Source organism: Lichenostomus cassidix, chromosome 17, assembly GCF_008360975.1.
Source record: "Lichenostomus cassidix isolate B80296 chromosome 17, HeHo_3.0, whole genome shotgun sequence".
Taxonomy (NCBI): domain Eukaryota; kingdom Metazoa; phylum Chordata; class Aves; order Passeriformes; family Meliphagidae; genus Lichenostomus; species Lichenostomus cassidix.
In genome coordinates, this window is record NC_139497.1 from 1619873 (window position 1) to 1643543 (window position 23671).

At 47.5% G+C, this 23671-nt stretch overlaps 2 protein-coding genes across 5 annotated transcripts; one reads left to right on the forward strand and one right to left on the reverse strand.

Moving 5' to 3' along the window:
* Nucleotides 1–12797, reverse strand: MRRF (mitochondrial ribosome recycling factor). 4 transcript variants are annotated; one of them, XM_085076738.1, is made up of 7 exons: nucleotides 12723–12797; nucleotides 11716–11915; nucleotides 11316–11471; nucleotides 9963–10081; nucleotides 7070–7161; nucleotides 1932–2091; nucleotides 1–529 (listed from the first exon to the last, which is right to left on the reverse strand). In XM_085076738.1, exons 2-7 carry the CDS (start codon nucleotides 11888–11890, stop codon nucleotides 452–454), a joined length of 780 nt encoding a protein of 259 aa, XP_084932864.1. In that variant the 5' UTR covers nucleotides 11891–11915; nucleotides 12723–12797; the 3' UTR covers nucleotides 1–451. The 4 variants fall into 4 exon arrangements, with proteins under 4 accessions (XP_084932864.1, XP_084932865.1, XP_084932863.1 ...); XM_085076739.1 differs by lacking the exon at nucleotides 12723–12797 and adding an exon at nucleotides 12175–12426; XM_085076737.1 differs by lacking the exon at nucleotides 12723–12797 and adding an exon at nucleotides 12167–12426.
* Nucleotides 12798–12899: 102 nt separating this feature from the next.
* RBM18 (RNA binding motif protein 18) lies at nucleotides 12900–23106 on the forward strand. The gene is made up of 5 exons (XM_085076742.1): nucleotides 12900–13038; nucleotides 18296–18422; nucleotides 19233–19319; nucleotides 21050–21135; nucleotides 22494–23106. The coding sequence occupies exons 1-5, from the start codon at nucleotides 12926–12928 to the stop codon at nucleotides 22651–22653; spliced, it is 573 nt and encodes a 190-aa protein (XP_084932868.1). The 5' UTR covers nucleotides 12900–12925; the 3' UTR covers nucleotides 22654–23106.
* Nucleotides 23107–23671: the final 565 nt, after the last annotated feature.

Genomic DNA, 23671 nt, shown 5'->3' on the forward strand with positions numbered 1-23671 from the left:
TGTTGCAAGGCTGCTCCTCCACACCTCATTCTGACTTTATTTCAAGCAAAAATAAATGCAGAGGCTTGCAGCAGGACAGGCAGGCTCCTCTCATGCACGGTCCTGGCTCCAGGTGGCTGATGGTGTGGAACAGAAATATGGCACGATGTGAGCAGGGCAGTCCTTCCTCTGTGCCTCAGCCTCCATGGGAGCTCCTCCAGCAGTTCCCAGCTCTCCTTCTTGGTATTTGTCATCTCAGTTCATCCAATTCTGCTCCCACCTGGATGAAGGACAGCAAGGAGAGCTCCCCTCTCCCTCCAGCACACCCTAAGGTAGGCAATGGGAGCAGCCAAGGCACAGAGCTGCTCAGGCTGCCCTGCCCACCCCTGAGGCTCTGGGCAGGAGGGGGTGCTGGGGCATGTGGCAGTCCATTCCTGCTCGAGGGGGAGTGTGTCCACTGGGATGGACACATTTATCCAAGCAGCTCCTTGGTCTTTGCTGCCAGCAGCTTGTCCATCTCCGTGGCAGCCTCATCTGCCATTTGCTGGATCTGTGGCAAGACAGTACAAATCAGAGTCCTGCGTGAGGTGATGCCACGGTTTAAAGGGGAAGGAGTGACTGAATCACCCTCTGGAACAAAGCTTGAAGTCCCAATAAAACCCCAATAGTGCCTGAGCAATGACTGGCTCTTCCTGGGGTTGCCAGCAGCCCTCAGGGAATCTTGGACTGTGAGAGCAGGGACTGGCCAAAGGCTCTGAAAAGAGATGCTCACACAAACTCCTGGCTCAGCTTCACAAGTGGCTTGGTCAGGTTTAACAGAGAGACTCATAGGCAGAGACCTGCTGGCACCAGGGAAGAGAGGCTCCTCCAGCACTGTTGGAAGTCACAGGTAATATCCTGTGCACATGCCAAGGAATTCACACATCATGTAACAATCTGATTATTTCTTGTAAAAAAGAAAATGGTGATTGTTCAAGCCCTGCCCAGGGATCAGCTCTCTTGGTAACAACACACAGATATGGCAAGTGTGCAGAAGGGATGAAAATGTGCAGGCAGGTGAAGACTGGAGCACACCACATGTTATGTGCTAGTTTCATAGGATTAAGATGTGATTGTTCCCAAGGTCTGACAGTGACCTTTGCTCATGATGAAAAATTTGGGTACAAGAAAAAAATTCCACTGGAGATGTTACCTCTACCAATGCAGAAGACCATCTGTCTGCTCTGGGAGAGCTGCTTCCCGACAGGATTTGGTTACAATGGCATGGCCATTTTTCCTGCTTGCACAAACGCTCTGTGTATCAATGTTTATTTTTGTGAGCACACAGAGAACTGTCCCGGAGCATTTGCAATGTATCTAACTTTAGCTGTTAATAAACAAACAGCTAAGAAGTAATGGCCTGCCTTCAGAGGCATCAATTCAGCAGAACACTTAGGCTTGTGCCTGAGTTTATGCCCAAGTAATTGACTTTAGTGACATCTGCTCTTAGGGAATTAGACATGTGCTTGAGTATTTTCCTGAACTGGAGCCAAAAACTCTGAACAGAGATAATCTTGCAAGCCTTTTCATTAATAACAACTGGAGCAATCCTCATTAATACCAGTTTGCAGTGGCCAGGCACTGGTGAGTGGTGGTACAGCTGTGGATGTGGATTGCTTTGCTCCCTAAATTCTGCTGGTTTGTGCAACCATCCCTCGTAGTACAAAACCTTTTGGGGATTTTTTTTCCCTGTCAGCTTACAATGGTTCATATCATAAACCTCACTTTGAGATTAAAGCCTGAAATGTCACAAAGAGAAAGCAAATACAACAGTCGTTGCCAACTGCAAAAGTTCAGCCCAGGCCTGCCCATTCCCCCCCTGGGTTCTCAGTGCTGGGTATTTGTCAGCAAGGCCTGGGACAAACCACTGAGCTGTGAGGCACCATCATAATGCAGAAGGAAGGAAGAATTACCTGCTTTTCTAGCAGCCAGATGGTATCTTCTGACACTTTGCTCTTGAACTTCTTAACCTGGGTGATACTTTTGCTTCGTACCTTCCTCAGGGCCTCTTTGGACTTGTTGGTGGACTGCTTGGCCAGCTTGGCCAGGCTCTCCCTGTGCTCTCTCGTGACCCTAGGAGAGAGAAGAGAGGAAAAACACCAAAAGGAAAAGCATTGTCATGTGTAGCAGAGCCAGACTGATTTTCTGTGAAAAAAGGATTTTTTTTCTTTTCTGGGTAAATGAGTGATCCTCTCCAACTGGTGCTGTCCTGCCCAGGGACACACAAAAGCTGCTGGTTTTAGGTGGAGCTTGCTTTGTGTGAAGACCCTGTGTCCCAGGGCAGAGGGGCTGAACAGCTCAGGGCATGTTTTTATTCTGCTTTGGTCCATCTGAGAAAATCTGCCACCTCTGCACAGCATCCCAGGAAAGCACGTTTTGAGCCTAAAATGGAAAATTTCCAGCCCAGCCCTAAGTGGGGATCTTGGACTGAATCTTACTTGCTTTATAGTTGTTGCTGCAGTGCCTGAAAGTCATCTTGAAATGTTCAGACTTTCCTTACTTCCTGCTGCCAAAGCATGTGTGGGAAAGAAGAAAAATCCAGCTCCAGACTTGAAAGATGGAACTGAAAAGTGTCATCCTAAAAAGCACAATCCTGCAAAGCTGGGAGGAAATGTCTGCTCCTGAAACTCGGATTTGTCTCCCTGCAACCCAAGAGCTTCAATAGCTTGAATTATGTACCTGGAAGCTACAGAGCTTATCTTTCACTCAATCTTATTGCAGCTCACCGTGACCAGGACTTCCCACCAAGATGATGTGAACACCTGGTTTGACAAGAGGATGCTGCTGGACATGGTAAGCCACAGGTAGATCAGCCCAGGAGAACTTCAGCTGCTCCTTCCCCGTGGTGTGGGGCCAGTAACTGCTGTGGTGCCACAAGAAAATGTTCAACTTTCAATCTCAAAATGGCCATCAAAAAGCCTCAGGAACGGCTGATGTGCTCCCTCAGCTCAGGTCACACTCCAGCACCTACAGCTCACCACTGTCAACTGCTAGTGCTTAACAATATTTTAATTATTTTCACAGCTCTTGGAGTTTCCAGAATGCCTGGAGAGGGAAAAGCCCCAGTGCACTCCCTGAAACTCGCTATCAGGAGAATGCGTGGGGGTGATACTGCAAAATAAACATTTCACAGGAGTATTTAGAAATTGGCTGCAGCAGCCTGGGTCACAAAAGCCGAGGGGCCAGGACTCTGCAGAGAGCTCAGAAAATGTGGGGTGAGAGTCCCTGGGCTCTGCCCCACAGTGGGTGTGGGTTACAAGGGGCTCTGGGGGCATCCTGCATCCCCACACTGACACCTCTGGGGTTTCTCACGTCCAACTTCCCCAGCCAGAGATCCGCAGCACATCTGGAACCCCCAACACCAGCTCACAGGTCTGTGTGAGGTCACACTCGCAGGCAGCTTTTTGGGGGGGGGGGGAGTCAATCCTGGCTGCTCAGCCTGGAGGAGGGAGCTGGGAATCTCTCCCATCTCCTGCTGGTGGGAGGGAGCAGCTCGGCAGTGGGGCTGCTCAGCTCTGGGAGCCTCAGCTCGGCGTTTCGAGCTGTGCTGAGCTGTGCCGAGGGTATCGCTTGCCTGCCCGGGGCTGCCGAGCCTTGAAGGAAATGTTTTTGTTTATGCAGCACTGCCAGATTTCCTCTGCTTCTTGGCACTGGGTCACAGCTTTCATGCCTCCTTGTCTGTCTTTATTAACACCAATTTCTTTTTATCACCGCGCAGTGCCGGGGAGTTTCTCAGCGGGTTTTATGTTCCAGCCAGACTGTGTGTAAATTCTCAGCAATGCTACCAATAATGCCAGAAACGGACACTTTTCCAAGCAGATGCTGTTTCTGGTTAAGGAATCCATCAACACGAGCCAGGCCCAAGGTTTCTAAGGACAGTTGTTTTAATCCTGACCCCAGATCTGGGACTTCTAAGCTGTTCTTAGGTATGTTTTCTTTTCTGTCTAGTAACCATTGTCCCTACCCCTTCTTAAAGCCAAAACAAAGTGTGAAGTGAACTTGGGGAAGGGCATCAGATGGGGAATGAGGACAAGGTCCCACCCAGCTGCCCTGCCCTGCAGCCCATGGAGCAGCAGGGTCAATCCCTGCCACTCCCCAGGGACACTCTTGTGCTGCCCAGACCAGGGCAAAGCCTGGTGAGTGACATGCCAGGGGGGTCACTGCACACATCATCCCATGAGTAACATATTTGTTTTTCTGCCTCCCCCAGCTGCAGGGCTTTAAGCACAGCAGCCCTTGCTGTCCCACCCCTGCATGTGGCAGAGCAGACCCTCAGAGAGGATGGCTCAGCTTGGCTCAGCACAAGACATTTCTCTGGGTAAGAGCGATTTCTGTACCTCCAACACTAGGAATTTCTTGTGAAGGAGAGGGATCAGTTAAAGGAAAGCAGGATAAACTAAACACTCTGCATTCATAATTGCAGATAAACACAGGGTGCAACATTTATTGCTCAATAACACACGTGAGAGGCTCCTGATGCTGAGCAGGCACAGCTCAGAATAGCTCTGGGGTGTTTTCAAGAGAAATTTTTTGGTCCTTTCTTCCCAAAGTAGGTATCTTTGCATATTTCTTAAAGGGCAAAGGGAAAAAAAAAAAAGCTCACAATGAGTCATTAAACTTTCAAATGAGTCATCTGGCTTTCAGTAAAGCATGTGTAAAAATATTACTGATTTACAAACAATATCCAGTGTAACACAATGGGTCCAAAAAAGATGAATCTAAAAATGAGGCAATACCATAAAAGACACAAGGTCAGGTCAAATTCGGCCAAGAGATCAACCAATACAAACGTTCCCATGGCTGGTTTTCTTTTTTTCTTTTTGAATTTTTATTTTTAAACCCTCAGAGGCTACTTTTTATACAAATAAATATTGCCTATGCAGTGCTAGCCACACAAACAGGAGAATGCCCTGGGGGGTAGAGGGATCCTGGCAGGCAGCAGAAGTAAACACCAACGACATGAGTGTATTTTTTCTGTTAAAACTGCATTGCAAAAACTAAACTGATAGAATAAATACTGAAAATCAAACTCCATTTTTAAATGCTCTGCTGAAACACTCTGGAGCACAGCTGGACCTGCACAAGGCAAAATACGACACATGTGTGTCCAGCTGACAGGTCAGAGTAAAAATTGGTTTTAATAACAGGTAAGGACAATTTGGATTTGGTTTTACTTTTGCTGTGCCTCCCTTCATGAAAGAATCAAAGCCAGCAGAACCAATATTACTATAGTCTCTTCATTTCTGGTTTGTTGCTTGTTTTGCATACCTGATGTAATTTTGCAATTTCACTGCATCTGTCTGTCATACATTCTTTCATGAACTGCTGGAAATAATGTAAAACTTAACAAATTTTAAAAAGTAAATGAGAGATATAAAATTAAAGAGAGGCCTCTAGCAAAATTCCATTATTTCTGCCCTGCCTTTTTCATTAGGGGGTTCTAAAAAGCTGCAACTGTCTGTTTGTCTTTTTGATAAGTGACTGAAACTTCCACAGCCCCAGACATGTAGCTAGAGGGCAAAAGGGACTGGAGGTGCCAGTGAGGGCAGACACACACAGCACAGATCCCAAGCCAAAATCCTTAACTCAGGACTTCCCAGGCAGCCAGGAAGGGAGCAGGAGCTGTGACCCTGACACAGGAGAGGAACACAGGAGCACACGAGGCAGAGCTTCCCTGGGAAGAGAAGACTTGTTTTCGCTCTGCAGCACCACAGAAGATAGTGACAGACCATACACATTTGTTTAAAAACACAGTATTTTGTTAAAGCTTGGGATTTGCAGTTTTGGAGTTTCCTCCCCTGCAATTCGTATTCAAGGATGACCCAAGTGCCCATTAACAATCAAACCACTGTGCAGCAACCCGGGAGCCTCAGCAATTACGAAGATAATGGTGCCCTCCTCCTCCTCTGCCTCCTCTCCTGAGGAATGGGGGAAGGGCAGGGAGCACAGGCAAAGAAAATCAGCAAATAGAATGAAAATGTCATTCCCTCTCACCGACAGCAACGGAAAGCTGCAATTAGACTTCTCTGATCAGAATGCTGGGTAAAATTCCATAGAATTTTTAAAGATCTACAGCACAAGAAATACCTGGTTCGTCTTTACCAAGAAGCCACCTGCTTGTGCAAGGCAGTGCATGTGTAAGGGGTTTGTGCACAGCCTGTGTGGGAGCTGTTTGTCTTTACCACGGTGTGAAACCATGCCCAGCCACACCTGCCCAGGGTATTTAGATGCTCCCCAAGCACCCACAGAGCTCATGAACTGTCCTTGTGCCACCCAACCCTGGTGCTGCTGTGACAGGATCTGTGTGTCAGTGGGAGCTGAGAGCTGCTGAGAGCTCTCTAATTTCATCTGAAGGGACCCCCATTCTCAGGCAGAGCCAGCATCACTTCTCCTGATCCAAACTGAGGCATGTCCAAGGGCTGGGAGATACCTGTGATGGGTGAGGGAAGTGATGCTCAGCCCTTGCCCAGGGGCAACCTGCTTTTCCAGCCCTATACCAAATCTTGCACACAGCCATCTGTTACACACTGTGTATCACACAAAAGAGAGAGCAGAATTTTCAGTCAAAGCTATACATTTCCTGTCTCTCGCTTTCACCAATTCCTTTTAGTGCTCTCCCCAGCAAGGTACTACTCTCCCTTAATACCACTGCCTCACTACTGCAGCTCTGTGCTGGTGTAATTCCAGGAATTTAGAGCAGGGCAGCAAAGAATCAGCCCCTGAATTAAAGCAATGAAGTTTCAAAAGCCTTTGGCTCTCTCTTCCAGAGTGCTGCAGCCAGCTAGGACCAAGCTTCCTCTGCAGGAGGAAGATGAAAAATAAGACCAATCATCAGATGCCAAGATATGGTGACTTAGGGCTCAGACACTTGGAAGAGGTTTCACAAGATGCTTTTAAGGGCTCAGATTTTTTCCTGAACCTGAACTACAGCTCTTTGGAAAGCAGCTGCATGGGAATATACAGCAATCATGCATGTTTATCCTCTGAAGGGCACTGACTGCAATGTTCTGTGTTATCCTGCATGATGATGAGCTCAGGCATCAACACTCACTTGGGAATTGGCACCCGAATCACCGTGCCGTCCACCTCGGGGTTCAGGTTCATGCCACTCTCCCTTATAGCCTTTGCAGCTGCAGCTGTGCTCTGTAAAACAGATCAAAAGGTAAAGGGAATTAGGAAATAATCATTCCCATATGCCAGAACTCTGTCAATAGTTGGCAATCCATCTCCGTGGAACATGGAAACATTTACTTCTGTTACCAGTAAGATCAGGAAGTTACATTGGTGCAGAGAGCTTTGATCAAACCGAATGGGAAACTACGGCCGCTGGTATTGGGGTAGGGGGGCATGGAGGGGGGAGAGGGGAAGGGAAGCAACAACAAAAGAAAACTGTTTTGCTTCTTTGAAACTATTTGAATGGTTTGAGGCAACGCAGAGTGAAACCGCAATAAATTCCCAAGGCAGAGCCTGACTGTGGCAAAGGAGATGAAAGATTCTGAGCATTTAAAAATTCCAGTTGAATGTTTTCCCCTAGAAATCACCCAGTGCCAATTTTGAAATGTTAACGAACTTAACCACTTCAGCACTACAACCTGACCACAGGACAGCAGGGCAGTAGCAGATGGCTGAGAACCAGTGCCTGTGCCCAGCTCTGTTTATTTTACAGCTTACTACTGAGGATTAACTTCTCAAAACTCCCCTGCTGCTGGCTGACTCTCTGCTCTGCTTAAAAGGTGGGGTGGCAGATTTGCCTGGTGACTGCAAGGTGATTAAAAGGCTTCACCTCCATGACAGGGTGCACCTCTACAGAGTGCCAGGCTTTGGGGTTAAAGCAGAGTTTGGCCAGGAGCTGCCAGGGCTCTGCCAGGTCACCTCATTCTTGACTGACAAGCTGCAGGAATCTGTTTTCCTGTGGCACTCACGTTTCCTACCAGGCACGCTGCTATTTCTGATACTCTTTGCCATCATTAACTTTAGCTCCAGGCTGCTGCAGTATTTATGTAGCTCAGACTGTATTTATAAAGCTCAGCTTTTGCAAACTGAGGCACAAACTAAAGCTCTGCAGATTTCTTCAGGTCCCTGATGTGTGACATCACTGAATTAAATGAATGCTCTGTTGGTGTTCTGTAGGAGACAACTGCTGTCCCTTGAAACTACAAGGGCAGGGAAAAGGCAACTGAAGTGATCTCAGCACGTTAGGAATGTAAATGTGTTATTCCATGGACAGTGCTTGTTCTGCAGGAAAGAACTGCTCAGTAAAACCTGTGTTGTTTAACATAGATATTGGAGGAGACAGAAGAAGAGGAAAATAATGAAAGAAGGGAAAATATTGCAATATTGCTCCCATCCCCTTGCAGCCCGTGAAAAAAATAACTGTATTTAAAAATACAATGTTGTTTGGTTTTACAACCCTTGGGCAAACAGACTTTGGCCCTGCAAGTCCTTTTCTATGATTATTTTATTTCTCAGACTCCTCAATGTCACGAAGTACTGACTATATGCTGTAAATAATGACATCAAGTGATGGCATCTGTAATAGTTTTAGTTCAATCTATCACCAAACAGGTATGGTATAAAGCAACTGTATTTAGAGAAATGGTTCAAGTGACAAGAGTTAGTAAGCACAGAACAATGTGCAAGGTCCTTTGCCTTAGAAAGCAAACGTAGGCAATGCTATCTAGAGGGTATTTAATTTCTCACATGCCCATTTCTCAGCCTGAGCTGCAGCTTGGACATGGGACAAGCCATGGAGGGACTTCCCTGGCCCTCTCAGCGCCAACACTCCGTGGGACCTCGGCACAGTTGCTGATGAGGAGCCTCCACTCCTCAGAGCCTTCACACACACGGGATACACTTCAAGAAACACTTAGGCATCAAGTGCCTTACACTGACCTCCTCTGAGACTTTGCTGACTTAATTAATTGGGGAAAGCCTTTGCAAAATAAATAGAGATAAGCCTTGGCAAAGCTCCAGCCCTGGACGGGATGAATCGTTAACCTTGCGCTCGCTCCTGCTCCCCAGCTCTGTCAGTGGGACCTGCTGCAGGGCACCACAGGGGCCTGACCCCAAGCTGGGATTTGGATTTGCTACCTTGTTTAGCAGCAGCTCAAAGGCTCCTGCAGAAAATTAAAAGAACTTGTCTCTCACAGAAGAGAAATCAAAGGCCCTAATTCAGGTTCTGACCTAGAGGTGCTGCCAAGGGAGGAGCTGGCCAACCTCAGCAGTGCCTGAGTTGAGTTCTGTGACAGCACTTAGCACAGGCCAGCTCAGTCCCACCAGGGAAGCTCTTCAGAAGCTCACATGCTCCATCAGCAGCTTCTCCCACGAACTCTTAGGGGAATCACCAGCCCTGGTGGTACATAAGAGGTGTTTGATGAAGTCCCCAGCACAAATTCCAACTACACATCTGGTTCTGTGCACAGCCACGTCTTAACAAGGAACTGAAATAAGTACAATGGGGCTGATACAGCATTACAGCCATGTGAGCAGTTCAGGTGAGTGTGTATGTGCTCAGGACTCCTGGGTGCAATAAATGCATGGGAAACGGGGAGGGCTGGAAGGGCACAGTGAATCCAGGCATCTGGTCCATGATACTTCGTGCTGTTTTGCAGATCCAGCTGAGGAGAAAGTGTCCCCAAAGCAAACCCCTGAAACTGTGGCACCCCTTGGACACGACCCTGAGAGTAACCACAGCATGTAACTCTGCTGTGACCCTGTGCTGCTGCAGGTGAGCTGCTCTGGGAGCCACGTGGGGCTGGGGAGTTGCTGTCAGCAGTAAATGCCCCTTCTGCTCTGTGTCAGCACAAAGTGACACAGCCCAGCCCCAGTTTGCAGCCCTGCCACGTTTGACTGATTTTGTCTAAACGTTCCTTTGCTCAGCATCAACCTGTTTGCTCCCGTGGCAATCACCTCCCCCTGCAGTGCCCTCAGCCATGTGTCCTTACCTCTGGAAAATTGGTCATGTTCACTATCATGAGCTGCGGTGACTTCTGGGAGATCTGCCCCAGCTGGTTCAGCGGAAACTTCCCATCTTTTGTCACCACAGTGATGTGGTCCAGGGCCCCTCAAAAGAACCAAACACAGGCAGCTTCAGTATGATGCACCAGCGTGCAGCCATGCTGAAGAGAAACATGTCCACATTGTCCCACTTCCCTTCTGCCATGCAAAATACCGAGGTTACAAAGGAAAAAATGGTGTTTATTCAGATTTCAGGTGCTGTTTGTATTCAGGCATCCCCTGTGTATTCACAAGTTAAATATTTCAAAGCTACTCTAAAGCACAAAAACACGAAAACAAAACTCTTGTTTGTTTTTGCAGCTAGAATAGGAAAACTAAGCAGGATTGTTGAGAATTAAAGGGAAATGGTTATTTTTTTAATTCTTAGAGCTTAAAGAAAATCAAAATGTTGCTATAAAAATCAAGACAAATATTGTCTTTAACTTAGCAGTGCTCTCTTAAACTCCTCTTTTTTTTTCCAGGCCCCCAGAGGGGTGTTGCACACTGCCTAATTTAAAGTATTCAGTTTCTCCCTAAGCTACTCTTAATCTGCTCTCTCCTTTCTGCTGCAAAATGTTAACAGGCCAAAAGGCACATGGGACAGGAGGTACTTTATCAGTGCAATTTGAAAAAATACCTATGGTTAAAATAAATAGTCAAGAGCCTGAGCTATGCTTTCCAGCTCCATTAAAGACAGAAGTGCCCCTGCCAGAGCTAGGGTGGTGAATGATTCAAATTCGGTCATTGTTTAATGTTAAATTTTATCCCTGAAACTCGATACACTTACAAATGCATATGTTCAGAGTGTTATAGTAACTGTGGCTTAGTCAAACATAGGCACACTTCTTCCTAAGACACAAAATCCAGTAAGAGAACAAGGCTTGTACAGGTCACTACCCACAAAGATGCACAGCAGAAAGAGGTTTGTGTATGCCAGACACCAGCCCAATGGCAATTTCCAAAAGGCTAATTTAATGGCAATTGGATTTTTCCTGCCCTACTGCACCATTAGCTGACAACCTGCTTCTCCATCACATCTGCAAACAGTTCAGTTAGACACTTTTGACATTTCCCACTTACAAAAGCTATTTCCAGGAAGCTATTAACAAAAATGGATGCTTCCTGGTCAAGCTCAGGGTGAGGAAAGCCTCTAGCTGGGGATGTCAGGGTTGTAGGTATCGGATGCCCAGTGCATAACTCCAGGAAAAGAAAATCAATTTTGAAAAAATCTCAGTTGTCCCTTACTAGGATCTGTATCCTTATTTACAGGCTACAGAGCATCATATAAGGAAGTTACCAACCTGGTGAGGTTCTAACACTGAGATTTCTGCTGAAATCTTCTTTCAGAGCTTCTATGACTGCCTGCATGTCTTCACTGGTTTCCTCCAAATTGATAATATCCTCAACTAGGGCAGCACTGATATTCACTTTGGCTTGACTCTGCCCTTTACCTTTAGCTGCAGATTACACAAAAAAAAAAAAAATTCTATTTCTGACAAGTTAGAATGTAGAAAGAAGTCCTTATCAGATTAAGAATCGAGTCTAAAATACAGTATAGTAAATCCAAAGTATACCTGTATTTTTTAATGAGCAAAGAGCACTTGAGCATGTCAGACAAAATAACAAATATATATATAAATATATAAAAAATACATAAATATGGAGAGAGAGAAAAACCATGAAAAAAGCTGTTGTTTTTACCTTTCTTGGTAGCTAACTGTCTGCTCAGCAGCATGTGCTGCACACACTGCCTGCAGCCCTCCAGGAGCAGGGCTGGGCAGCCTCTGGGAGCCTGGGGCAGCCCCCTGCTCATGGCAAGTGAGGAACGGTGCAGCAGGGATGGGAGAGGACGGAGGCATCTCAGCGCCAGAGCCATGGCTCACAGCTCCTCTCTGACCCACCTGGAAAGAGAAAGGCAGCCTTGGTGTGCTAAAAACAAACAGATTCGGGTCTTGGTGGTGGCTGTGGGAGCAAGGTGACAGCTCAGTGATGGGGGCAGCAGCTCAGGGGGTCTGCAGTGACCAACGGGCAAATGCAGTGAGAAGGGCAGGTGGCTGCCAGCCTGTGCCCACGGCAGCAGCACGGCCTTTGCACATCTGTCCAGATGAGCCTCTGACACAAACCCCACGGCTGCTGAGCAGGAACGGCTCACCACAGCACCGAGCGTTCGCACACCAGCTGGGCTGAACCTTTAATTTCTGTCTCACGAGGTGTGACACCTGGATCACTCTGACCCCAGCACGCACAGGGTTTATTCCAGCGGGGCTCCGGGGCGGTTTGGCAGCTGCGGCAACACAGACGGGGCCGGGCAGCGGGGGCAGCGGCAGCTCTCCCAGCCCCGGGGGCACCGACCCTCTGGCCCTGCTCCCCGGTCCCAGTACCGGTACAATTCCCGATCCCGATCCCGATCCCGATCCCTCAGCCCGCACAGGTGCGCACAAGCCCCGCCCCTAGCCCCGCCCCCAGGACAACCCCGCCCCTCACACAGCCCCGCCCCGCCTGGCCCCGCCCCCGCCCCTCCCGCTCCTCAGCGCGCCCCGGGCCTGGCCCGCTCGCCCTGGTGCCTCGTGAAGAGCCGGGCCGGGGAGCGGGGATCGGGGCGCGGCGGTCGGGAATCGGGGCAGGGATCGGGCCCGGGGGCGGCGGAGGGGAGGGGAGGGGAAGGAAGGAAGGCGGGGGAGGGCGGGCGGCGCCACCGCCTCGCTCACCGTCGCACAGCGCTGCGCGTCCCAGACAGCGTCATCGGAGCGGGCCGCGGGGTGACGTCAGAGAGCGGCGCCAGGGCGGGGCGAGGCCTGCGGGTCGGAGCGGCGGCGGGGCTGTGAGGGGCCCGGGCAGCCCCGGGAGCACCGGGAGCACCGGGAGCACCGGGAGCACCGGGAGCACCGGGAGCACCGCCACCTGCGCCGCCATGGAGCCGGGCCGCCAGGCGCTGCCGCTGGAGAACGCCTCCATCCTCTCCGAGGGCGCGCTGCAGGACGGGCACCGCCTCTGGATCGGCAACCTCGACCCCAAGATCACCGAGTGAGTGATCCGCGCCCCGCGGGACCCCCGGGCGCCGCCCCGGACCGAGCAGTGTCCCCGCAGCAGCGCCCAACCCTCCGGGCGGTGCCACATCGCCGCTCCCCGGCCCTGCAGCCCCCAGGCCCAGCGTTAGCCCGAGCGCTGCCCGATCCCCGGTGCCAGCAGCTCCCCGGGATGGCGGGATATCCCCGTGCCCGGCAGGCAGCACGGGCTGGGGTGGCACTGCCAGCTCCCGCCTCTGCCCCGCAGTGAGGGGTGACAGTCACCCACTCGAGGCGATATGCACCTCTGAGCGTGGGTGTGGCTGTATTTGGGGTGTGTCTGTATTTGGGGTGTGTCTGTATGGGGTGTGTCTGTATTTGGGGTGTGTCCGTATGGGGTGTGTCTGTATTTGGGGTGTGTCTGTATTTGGGGTGTCCCCACGGACCGAGGGGCTCCGAGGCAAACAGCACCCCCTGAAGCATCTCTTCAGGCTGGGAGCCCAGGGGCTGCAAACATCCTTGTTCTCTAAAGTAGGGAAATGTAGAATATCAGGTTGGAGACTTTCAAGGTGACAGTGGTCCAAAAAATGGTAAAACAAGGCGCAGCCCTGGAGACTGTAACCCAGAGTGGTTGAGGTTTGTGGGGAAGTGAGGGTGGGCAGGGGAGATCTGACAGCCAGGGATGTGTGTCAAACAAGAGCCTTGTTTTGGTATTTTGCTGGGTGTGAGTTAAGCAGAGGGTGACTGGATGGTGAGGAGGTGGGGAGTGGTGGGACTGGCTGCTGTGGTGGGTGAGTGCATGAATCAAACACGTGTGTGAGCATTTTGTGTTTTCTCCAGGCTACAGATAATTATCTCCTGAGCAAGCATAACATTTGAACAGCTAAATTGTCCAGGGAATATGATGTGCTGTCCAATATTTGGGTAGTGTGCTGGGAAATCACTAGGTTGTATAAAAAAGAAAGCAAAGCCAAACAATCTGGGCTTTACACACTCATAACAAACAAGCATTTTTGATTAACTATTGTGTATATCTGTCGTGGAATACTTTTTCTTCCTGGTTCTTTTTGTGTGTGCAGGTGCTGGGGTTTTATCCTAAGTGTGGTTCATCTGAGCAGAGCAGCTCCCTAATAGCCTCTAAATGGAATCATTAATGCATTGTGATTTCAGCCATTCAGCTTTGGGAGGTTTCTGCATTAATTACCACTTTTCATCCCACAGCTCCGTTACTCTGGTTTGTCCACATCCACTGACCACGTGAAATGAGATACAGGAATTCTTGGGGGTTGTTTGCTGGGTCCTTAGGGATTCAGGAGCTGGTTAGTGGGAGGGGAGGAGTGGAGGGTGTGAGGGCATTGGATCCTTCACTGCCAGGGGTGATCCTCAGTGGTGTTAAAGATCCTTTCAGTGTAGGTTGTTCCTTTTAATCTTGGCCAGATAACTAATAGCTTTATATGGCGAAATTTAATATTTCCATCACTTGGATGAAGTGAGTTTGGTGGTTTCTCCAGGGTTCTCAAACCCAGAGTGCTTCCATGCTCCTAAATGTTTAAAGTTTGCCCAGTGATGAGTGACAGTGCTTGCTGCTTATTTCAGGCTTTGTAAGTCTGTGTCTTGCTTTTTGTTTTGCTTTAAAATGGCTTTTCTCTCCTTCAAATTATATTGTATTTCCATTTCCTTGTGAATAAAAGAAGAGGAAGTTCCTTTTAACACATTGTCAGTGTAGAGAAAGTGTGTGGTCAGTCAGTTTCTGTAAATCATCTTGACCCTTATTCTCTCATGCTAAGGGTTCACATTTCTACTTCTAGTTGCTCCTCTGAATTATCCCTCTTGAGGTTACTACTCACATGACAAAATCAACCCCCTGAAAATGAAATGTTTCTTTATCTGTTTCTAAAAGAGTTGCCTTTGTTATTTCTATGTTGTATTTGTTTAAGACCAAGTAAGGTTGACTGAATTGTTGGCAGAGTTAATAAGTGGTTCTGACACTCCTGAGCAGAAATGAGATCAGAATGTCTTGAATCAATCCAAGACTTCCATTTACAGAGCAAACTATAGCTGCAGTCAAGTGCTGGGGAGTTAACAGGTAACAAACAAGCACAAGCTGCAGGAACAGGCATTTATAAATGTAGAGCTGCCCACAAATTACAGCCTGGGAGTTGATGCTTTTGGGAGGTTATTGCACACCCTGAATAACTGTAAATCAGCTGGGAGTGCTGACATCCCTGGCACTGGGTCATGGTGGCTCTTCAGCTGGGCATTCCTCCTTGCTGGTAGTGTTTGTGGGTGACTTCTTTTATCCAGCATCCTTACAGGATGGCCTGCCTGAGGAAGCAGGTGGTATTAGGAGTCTGCTGAGTGTGTTCTTAGCAGCTGGAAGGAGGGGAGCTGGCACCAGGGGACCTCACAGCTGCTTGTGACACAAGATGGTGTCTCCAGGCACTCTGGAATGCTTACTGTGGGCTCTGCCACAGCAGTGCATGAGGAGAGCAGCAGGTGGTTGCTGGTGGTTTGGTGTCACCACCATCACCGTGAGCATTGTCTGGTGCAGCATTTGTGACCACAGCAGGTCACAGATGCTGCATCATCACCCCTCAGTGCTCCCATCCCATGGGGCAAAACCACGTAGTTCAGTTACGTCTCTGTGTGGCAGGTGGGGTAGAATTGCCTCCTCTGCCCATTCCTGTTTGGAAAGCCTTCTGAGACATTTCAGCGTTTTGGACAGGCAGAGATTTCATTTTCAGCTCTCTGGTGCACATGATCTGGTTTCCCGTAGCCTCCCAGTAACCATTCATTTTCCACGGGTATGTACTAGCGGGTGTTCAACTTCCTCAGCTGTTGTGCTGCTTGTCGAGGATCCCATCTTGATGAGTCTCACCTAGAAAACAATGTGAGCACAAGTTGTTGTTACAGACCCCCGCCGAGTCCCAGTGGGGCAGAATTCCTCGCAATAATAGTTTTCACATGTGGCCCGGTCCCTGCACGGGATCCTTGGGACAGCATTGTTCAGAGGAAGCCTTGCCTGCGTCTGAATAGCGCTCGGGGTGCCAGGAGGAAGAGAGGAGGAAAGGGAAATGGGGGAGCTGCAGGTTTGTCTCGCATTCACATCAGATGACAGGAAGTGGAGATGGAGGTTTGGCCGCAGGATCTGTTCAGCACGGTGGGGCTGCAGTGGTGCCAACAACTTCCAACTCTGGATAGCCCACGTTGTTGCCATAGTAAAGCTTTTTACATCTTCTCACCTTTTTTTTTTCATAAGGCTTCAGGTTTTCCATGACAGTCGTCTTCTTCCGCACCTCTTGGCCTGAAGAGCTACTTGTCAAGTTACTGTTAATGCCCTCAGTATTTTAACAATAACAAACCATAATCACAGCCTGAAGCGTTAATTATGCAAGATTTCTGAGCTGTTCCATGGAGATGAGGTGACCTGCAGTTGTAAAATTGCAGGCACGGTTGGAAAAGAGATTCTAAATAAAATAGATAACATGAGTTGCTTCTAGACTGTTAATGAAGTTTCTTTTAAAGCAGCAACTATCACCTCACTGCTAAGAAAGTAGTATTTGAACACGGATGCTCTCAGGAAAAAACCACCCAGAAAGAGTTCTTTTGGCAAGGCAGGGTTTTTAGTGCAGAACTCTGAGAATCCTTCTTGCCCTTTCCCTGCCTCTGTAATGGCCAAAAGGGGAGCAGCATCCTAGTGGAAAGGACTTTATTTCCATACTGCTGAAATTCCAAGGGCTTTTTGTGGCAGTATGTTTACAGGAATAAACCTGAGGTACGTTTACATATTTTGGAGGCTCTGGAAGTCCAACATGTGGAGTTTTTTATACATCACGTCTCCAAAGTCAGTGTTTTCACTTGTACATCTGTGTCTGCTTGTTGGAAGTGTGAGGTGGTGAAATTTGGCTACTGTGTAATCAGCTCCTTTTCTTCCCCCTGCTCTTTTCTGTTTGCCTTGCTTCCAGAGCAGAGTTTGAGAGCTCATAGGCTCCTTGGAAGACCATGCACTCCATCTGTATTCCAAAGGATGTAGGAAGCCTTCCATAATCAATTACAATGTGTGTGCTCCCCGGGGGATAACTTGGCCCTTCTGCGCTGCTCGTCTGTACACACGCTGCACCTTCACCTCTTTAAAAGTGCACATCCTGAATGTCCACCGTGACCCATCCTGTGGGATGACTCACATTCCTGGAACTTTCTTGCCTGGCTTCTGAAGCTTAACAAAGGGCTAAGGCCCTTTTCAGACATCCTATCAGGCTTTATTAGGAAAAATGTTGTCTGTCCTTCCCATTTGGACAGTCCCTGTAGTTGCCTGGTGCACTTGGCTGTCTTGGGCCACTACTGATTGTTCATGTCTGGGCATGGGAGGTTTCAGCCAGTGCCTGGTGTTATCCTGGCAGGCTCTGCAAGCACTGAGTGTTACCTTAAGCACTGAAAATTTGGGTTAGACTGCGTGGCTTGCTAACAAACACTGCTTGGGAGATGAGTCCTGACTAAGACACCCTTATTAAACACTTAAATAATTCTTAAATGCCAGGGATGGGGTCAGGCAGTGAAGTAGCAATGAGTGTCACTTTTCTCCTGGGTCAGCCAGTGTTGTTAAACACTTCAATCCCAGAGAACCAAAAAAAGCTTCAAGGAACTTTCAGGATTAGATGTGGCCTGTATAGCAAATGTGCTCCTTGTTTTATGTTGCTCAGTGCACTAGATACTAAGCAGACAGATTTACTCTGGCTTTCCCCAGTTTTATTGGAAACAGCACACTCCCCACTGGATGGCAGGAAGATAATTGGCTAAAAAAGTGTCTGACTTTCATGAACATGCCACTGAAAAGCTGTCTGAGCCAGAAGCACTGGCAGATTTAGGCTGGATGATACTGAGTACTGTCTAGAGAGGGCGAGACAGGAGGGTTATTCTTAAAAGTAGGAGTGATTTAGAGTGGCAGGAGACAAAGCCCTCCCAAACCCCTTGGGAGCTATTGCATAATTGTCCAAAAGGCAGCTATTAATAGATCTTGTGCATGCCCTTCAGCTGGCACTGCTGGGAGGGAGCTTTGTGCCTTGGGCTTTTGGAAAGTCACTGATAATACTGCTCAGAGCTATGGGTGCTGAAGGGGTGCTGCACAGGACACCCAGCTCTGCAGGGATTTGGGAATATGTGTGTGACACAGCTGAATGTGTTACTGAGTGTGAGCTGTGTGTCTGTCAGGAGTTCCTCTCCGTCTTCTCATTGTCAGTGGGATGAAACATGTCATAAATGTTTTCTCTTCCCTTCAGATACCACCTCCTCAAACTCCTTCAGAAGTTTGGCAAAGTAAAGCAATTTGACTTTCTCTTCCACAAGTCTGGCGCTCTGGAAGGGCAGCCAAGGGGTTATTGTTTTGTCAACTTTGAAACCAAACAGGTATGTTGCTTTTTATCTTAAGTTCTGGTATAGATGGCTGACTTCTTTCTTTTTTTTTTTTTTTTTTTAATGCTGATTTAAAGCTACAATGGGAAGGCATAAATTCAGTATCTTGCCCACACAAACCCTAACAGCTCCACTCTGTCACAGCCACTTTGTGACTGCTCCTGGAAGTAGCAATAATGATTTCCTTTATTCTCTGTTGTCTTTTCCTGAATCCTGCTTTTTAATGCTAACCAGAAAGGGCCAGTTGAATAAGGGTGTCAGAAGAGCCCTGACATTGTGCATTAGCTCTAGAAAATCATTCATAGCAAGGTGGAGCAGCATTGCCATAAATCTTCAGCTGCTGTGTGTCAGGGTTTTTGGGAGTGTCCCAAAACTGCTGAGCCTAGAACAGGACTGAGTGCATCATGTCCCAGTGCAAGGAGCAGTGTCTGGACTGAGCAGGGTTAGTTGTTAATGACATACATGTAACTGCTGTGATGAGTCACAGTGTTTTCTCCTGCACCAGAAACCTTCCTCCAAATGCTGTTCCAGGGCCTGCATGTTTGATATTTTCAAAACTTGAGTATTTTCCCCATTTCCTCCCCCAAAACAAACGAAAGAATAAAACAGCAAGGCTGGTAAAGTCTGGTTACTGGGAGTCTTTCGAAGGTATCCCCGGATTGGAATACAGCGGGATAAACTTTCTGTGCTGTCAGTGAACTGTACTTACAGTAGGCTGAGTAACAAAGGAAAAAAAGTCTCTTTCCATGTGAGTTGGTTTTGACTAAAGGCTTGGTTTGTTTATGGAACTGTTTTCCTGTGCAGGAAGCAGAGAAGGCGATCCAGTGTCTCAATGGGAAGCTGGCCCTTTCCAAGAAACTGGTGGTGCGGTGGGCACACGCACAAGTCAAGGTAAGCTGGTTGCTGGAAAGAACTGCTTTTGGTTTGCAAAACTGAAAAACTTTATTACTGAAGCCTTCTTATCAAGGCTGTCTTGGCCTGGCAGAATAATTTCAGTCTGTTCTAGGAAATAACTTGGGGAATTGATGTTTACAGCTTCTCTTGTCTGCCCAAGCTGTGCCGGATTAGCTGTGAGTGAGGACAGGCCCTCTAACCTGGGGTTCTTTGGGAGGGGGTTTCTGGTCAGAGCAGTGTGAACAGATTACTTCTATAAATGTCCATGTTTTAATTTTTCCCAAACATAGTGAGTAATTGGCTGGAAGTTTGAATCCTTCCTTTTGTGGTTTTTTTGGATAGGAGAGGTATGGAAATTCCCAATTACCGGTTACTGTGTTACTTTGTTCCACTTCTGAAAGCACTTATGTGGCAGCAGCTCTAATTAGTTTTGACTTTAAAGTAACATACTCTGCATCTAAGCTAAATATCCTTTTATTCCTGCTCTGTCACATAAACAATCAAGTTTTTAAGATTGACTTAGGCAGTATGTTCTGAAACGTCCTTATTTTAAATTTTTTTAATTCTCGTCTTGTTTCTCCTACAGTTATTTACAATCTCGTATTTGATAAAGCTATTTATTTTGAATAACTTTCTTTGCAGATAAACAGATTTTGAGGGAGGAAAAGAGCTTGGGTAATTTTCTTCTAGCATGTGTTGATTATCCTCCAAGCAGCTTTCTGCTCTGTCTTACCAAGTATACTAGTGCATCTGTTTCGGATGCTTAAAAAACCAAACCAGGTATCTTCATTAGAGGAGACCACATTGTTTTAGTTATTGACTTCAAGAGCTCTTGTCAGCACATCCAAGCTTGTGCAAATCCAGTCTCCATTTTCAGTAGCTGTGGAGCTACTGGAGTGCCACGTGCTTCCGGATGCCTGAGGAATGATCAGGCCACAAAAGGAGTCTGAGCTGGAGGAGTGAGTGTCTGCCCAGCTGCTCTGGGGTCTGGGGAGGAACACACATAAATAATCACCTCGGTTCACATGGCATTTTCTAATCCCTGAATGGAAAGACTTAGCAGCACAAAACTTTGGCTTATTGTAGCAAGAGTTTGTGTTAGACAAGAGCAGCTTGGTGCTGAGCAGCTCTGAGATGAGTGGCCAAGGCTCACCAGACGCTGGCGGCTTGAGCAGCTCTGCTGAAAAACAAACCTGACTCTGTGCCAAGCGAAATAAGGAAGCAGAACACTGCAAATAGTTCAGGAGGCCCATTGCCCACAGAGATGACAGACTCACAAGCTGCCTTCTGCAGAAAGGAGGTGGTTCCTAACTGATCCTTTTTTTTTTCCATCTTTTCTCCCAGCACTGCCTGATTCCATGCAGTCATGTGCTTGGGCTACCTTCTGGCTCTGCACATAAAGAGCATGGCAAACAGTGCAGTGGTTACCTTCAAATTTACCATCTTTGCTTCCTGCTTTATGTAGAGGGGAACAAGAAGTGACAGGATAAGGTTTAAGGATCCACAGTACAATGCATGTAACTGTTCAGAATCCAGTCTGCATTCCATGCTGGTTCTAACCAAATATTGTGGTTGGGATTTGTTTCAGTGTTTGGCCACCAAAATCCTTCCTAGCAAAAGCTCCACAAAACCTGAGGCGATGTTAATCCAGCTTTAAAGTCCATCTGTGGGAAATGTTTCTTTGTTCCTAATTGCAGCTGACTCAGTCCTTGGTCTTTTGCTTGCAGAGATATGATCACAATAAAAATGAGAAGATCCTTCCAATCAGTCTGGAGCCATCTTCCAGCACAGAGCCACCCCAGTCCAACCTAAGGTAAGAGATGGGTTGGGTGGGAGGTGACCCAGCTGTGGAACTGGCAGGGAACCAATTACTTTAATTTCAGTAAGATTTAGAGTTGTTGACATTGTTTCTGTTAAAAATCTAGCATGACAAAAAAGCTGGTTTTGAAAGGGCAGTGCCTGTGAAGTCACTCGATGTGGGACCTTTCAGATTGGAAGTTTATTTTTTAATGTGCAAAGCTAAGGGGCAGCGGGAAGTGAAAGAGGTGAGAAGAGGAATTTTGGCCAGAATATGCTTTGCACTTTATGTGAATTTCTGTGAGAGGATTTTTACTGGACTAATTTGTTTCAGCAAAATGCTTACGAGCAAGAAATTCTACTATAGTGGCAGAAGATTAAAACAAAATTACAGGTAGTACTTCACATAAAACTAATTTTATTATTTTTTGCCAGTGTTTTTTTGCCTGTAGGTCTTCTCTGTGGGATGTGGTTAAATCCTCCAACCACTGCATTTACCTAAAGCACATAGTGCTGCTTTGCTAATTCACAAAAAATGTTTGCTTGAAAGGGTGTGTGGTTTTCCTCTGTGTTCTGTCAGTGGAACCCTGTGAGGAACCAGGACAAGATTAATGCAGTTGCCCAGAGATAAAATGCCCAGAGATAAAATGAGCTTGGAATTCAGAAGTAACTGGCTAGGAAGTAAAGAGCAGAGGGGTTTGAGTCATGCAGATTGTTAACTGCATCAGTGGCACGAAGAGGTTGTTCTAGTGAGGATGGATGGTGCAAGAAGCCACAGCAGGGAAGGGAACATTCCTCCCCGTCTGTACCCAATGGAGAATAGTGAATAACAAAAGTCCTAGGAATTTGGGGTGTAACCTAGGATAGCTTCTCCCTTTGGGATAAACCCTGCTAATGTTGAAATAATGTTTCTTCCTGACCTAATTAGAGTCTGGGGTTTTCCCATCCCGAGCGGGCTGTAGCTGGGAGGAAGTCTGGCTTTCATTTCTGTGCTGTTCCCAGCAGCCTGCTCCGAGCTGCGCTCTGCTGCACATGCTCAGACCTCCCGAAATGACATCATTTTACATGAAGTAGGAAGCCTTATCGTGTTCTTGTCTCTCTCAGCGTCCTCAAGAAGGCACTGAGTGGGAGAAGGGGCCGTTATTTTGGGGTGCTGTGGTGTCTCTTGGAGGAGCAAACCCGTGCAGAGGTTGAAATGCAGCAGTGTGGGCTCTGAGCAGTGCATTCCTGCCTCGCTGTGCATGCAGCAGTGGGGGCTGCCTGGCCCCTCCTTGTGCAGTGAGGATTCTCATGTCAGCAGAATCTCTGGATTTCTGTAGTTGGGCTTCATGCTAAGATCAAGTTGAATTTCCCTTCTGCTTTTTCTCTTTCCAGTGTCAGTGCAAAAATAAAGGCCATTGAAGCCAAGCTGAAAATGATGGCAGAAAATCCAGACGCAGAATATCCTGCAGCACCTGTTTATTCTTACTTCAAGCCACCGGATAAGAAAAGGACTACTCCTTACTCCAGAGCTGCCTGGAAATCCAGAAGATGATGCTTGTGAATGGATGATGGTAGCAAGAAACACTGCTTTGTACACCTGGAGTCCTCCAATGCTTTTGTACTTTTTGTAGAGTGGGAAGGACAATGCCACCTGAGCAGGGCACAGCCAGCACAGCCCTCTGTCACACCTGAGGGTCTGCAGGCTCCTGCCAGTGCAGCTCACAGCTGCTTTTCAGAGAAATAGGTTCCTTTCAAAGCCTCTGATGAACACACAGGCAACCTCTCGTTAGTGTGCATTCATTAGCCAGATTAGAAACAGTAACCAGCGTTTGGAGTAAAGCACATCCAAAAATACTCCATTTAACTGATTACTTTTTAAAGTATTTTTGAACAAAATGTATTCCAATTCATGTTTTAATGGAAGGGGAAGCACTTGGTTTTGATTAACATGCTGTAGTTATCATGGAAAAACTTTTTCATCTCAATAAAACTCATTTTAAATAGATCTTGCAACACCTTTAGTAACTGCGCATGCAATATTTTATATGCAGCAAAGCCAATTGATTTTGCATTTTGATTTGCAGACTCCACAATGTTACTTTATAACCTTAAGCACAGGTATTTTCAGTGTCATTCAGGCACCAGGATTTGTGGTGAACTGGTTCTGCTGTGACCTGGGGTTGCCCCAGGGACCAAATCCACAGGTCTAATGGAAGGAATTGCACTGAACCATCTCATCCACAGCACATTTTCTCCCTAAATGTCTGCAAACTAGAAATCTGAGGAAAAAAACATTTTCTGGCAGCATTTTCTCCATTGTGCACAGAGTGCTGTGACTGCATGTGCCAGGGGGTTGTCAGAGAGCTCACGTGCTCAGGTCCAGGTGACACTGGTGTGATTTTCCAATGTCTGCTCTCCTCAGCCCTGTCAGACCTCATCGGTCACTCTTGAGATGCTCCCCCAAGCTGGTTAATGGTGGTCTCAAACAGGAGGAGGAAAACAATTTAGAAAGAGCTCTGGTTTGTGCAGGCAGGAGCTGCTCAGTGGCACAGCCCAGAGAGGTTTGTATT

Excerpts from the sequence above, each read along its gene's own strand:
- MRRF (XM_085076738.1), bottom strand. The coding sequence starts at position 11,890 with ATGGCTCTGGCGCTGAGATGCCTCCGTCCTCTCCCATCCCTGCTGCAC. Across the intron at positions 2,092-7,069 it reads ATTCGGGTGCCAATTCCCAA|GGTCACGAGAGAGCACAGGG; the intron begins GTGAGTGTTGAT and ends TCTCTCTCCTAG. Across the intron at positions 530-1,931 it reads TCTGGCTGCTAGAAAAGCAG|ATCCAGCAAATGGCAGATGA; the intron begins GTAATTCTTCCT and ends GTCTTGCCACAG.
- RBM18 (XM_085076742.1), top strand. The coding sequence starts at position 12,926 with ATGGAGCCGGGCCGCCAGGCGCTGCCGCTGGAGAACGCCTCCATCCTC. Across the intron at positions 19,320-21,049 it reads GGGCACACGCACAAGTCAAG|AGATATGATCACAATAAAAA; the intron begins GTAAGCTGGTTG and ends TTTTGCTTGCAG. Across the intron at positions 21,136-22,493 it reads CCACCCCAGTCCAACCTAAG|TGTCAGTGCAAAAATAAAGG; the intron begins GTAAGAGATGGG and ends TTCTCTTTCCAG.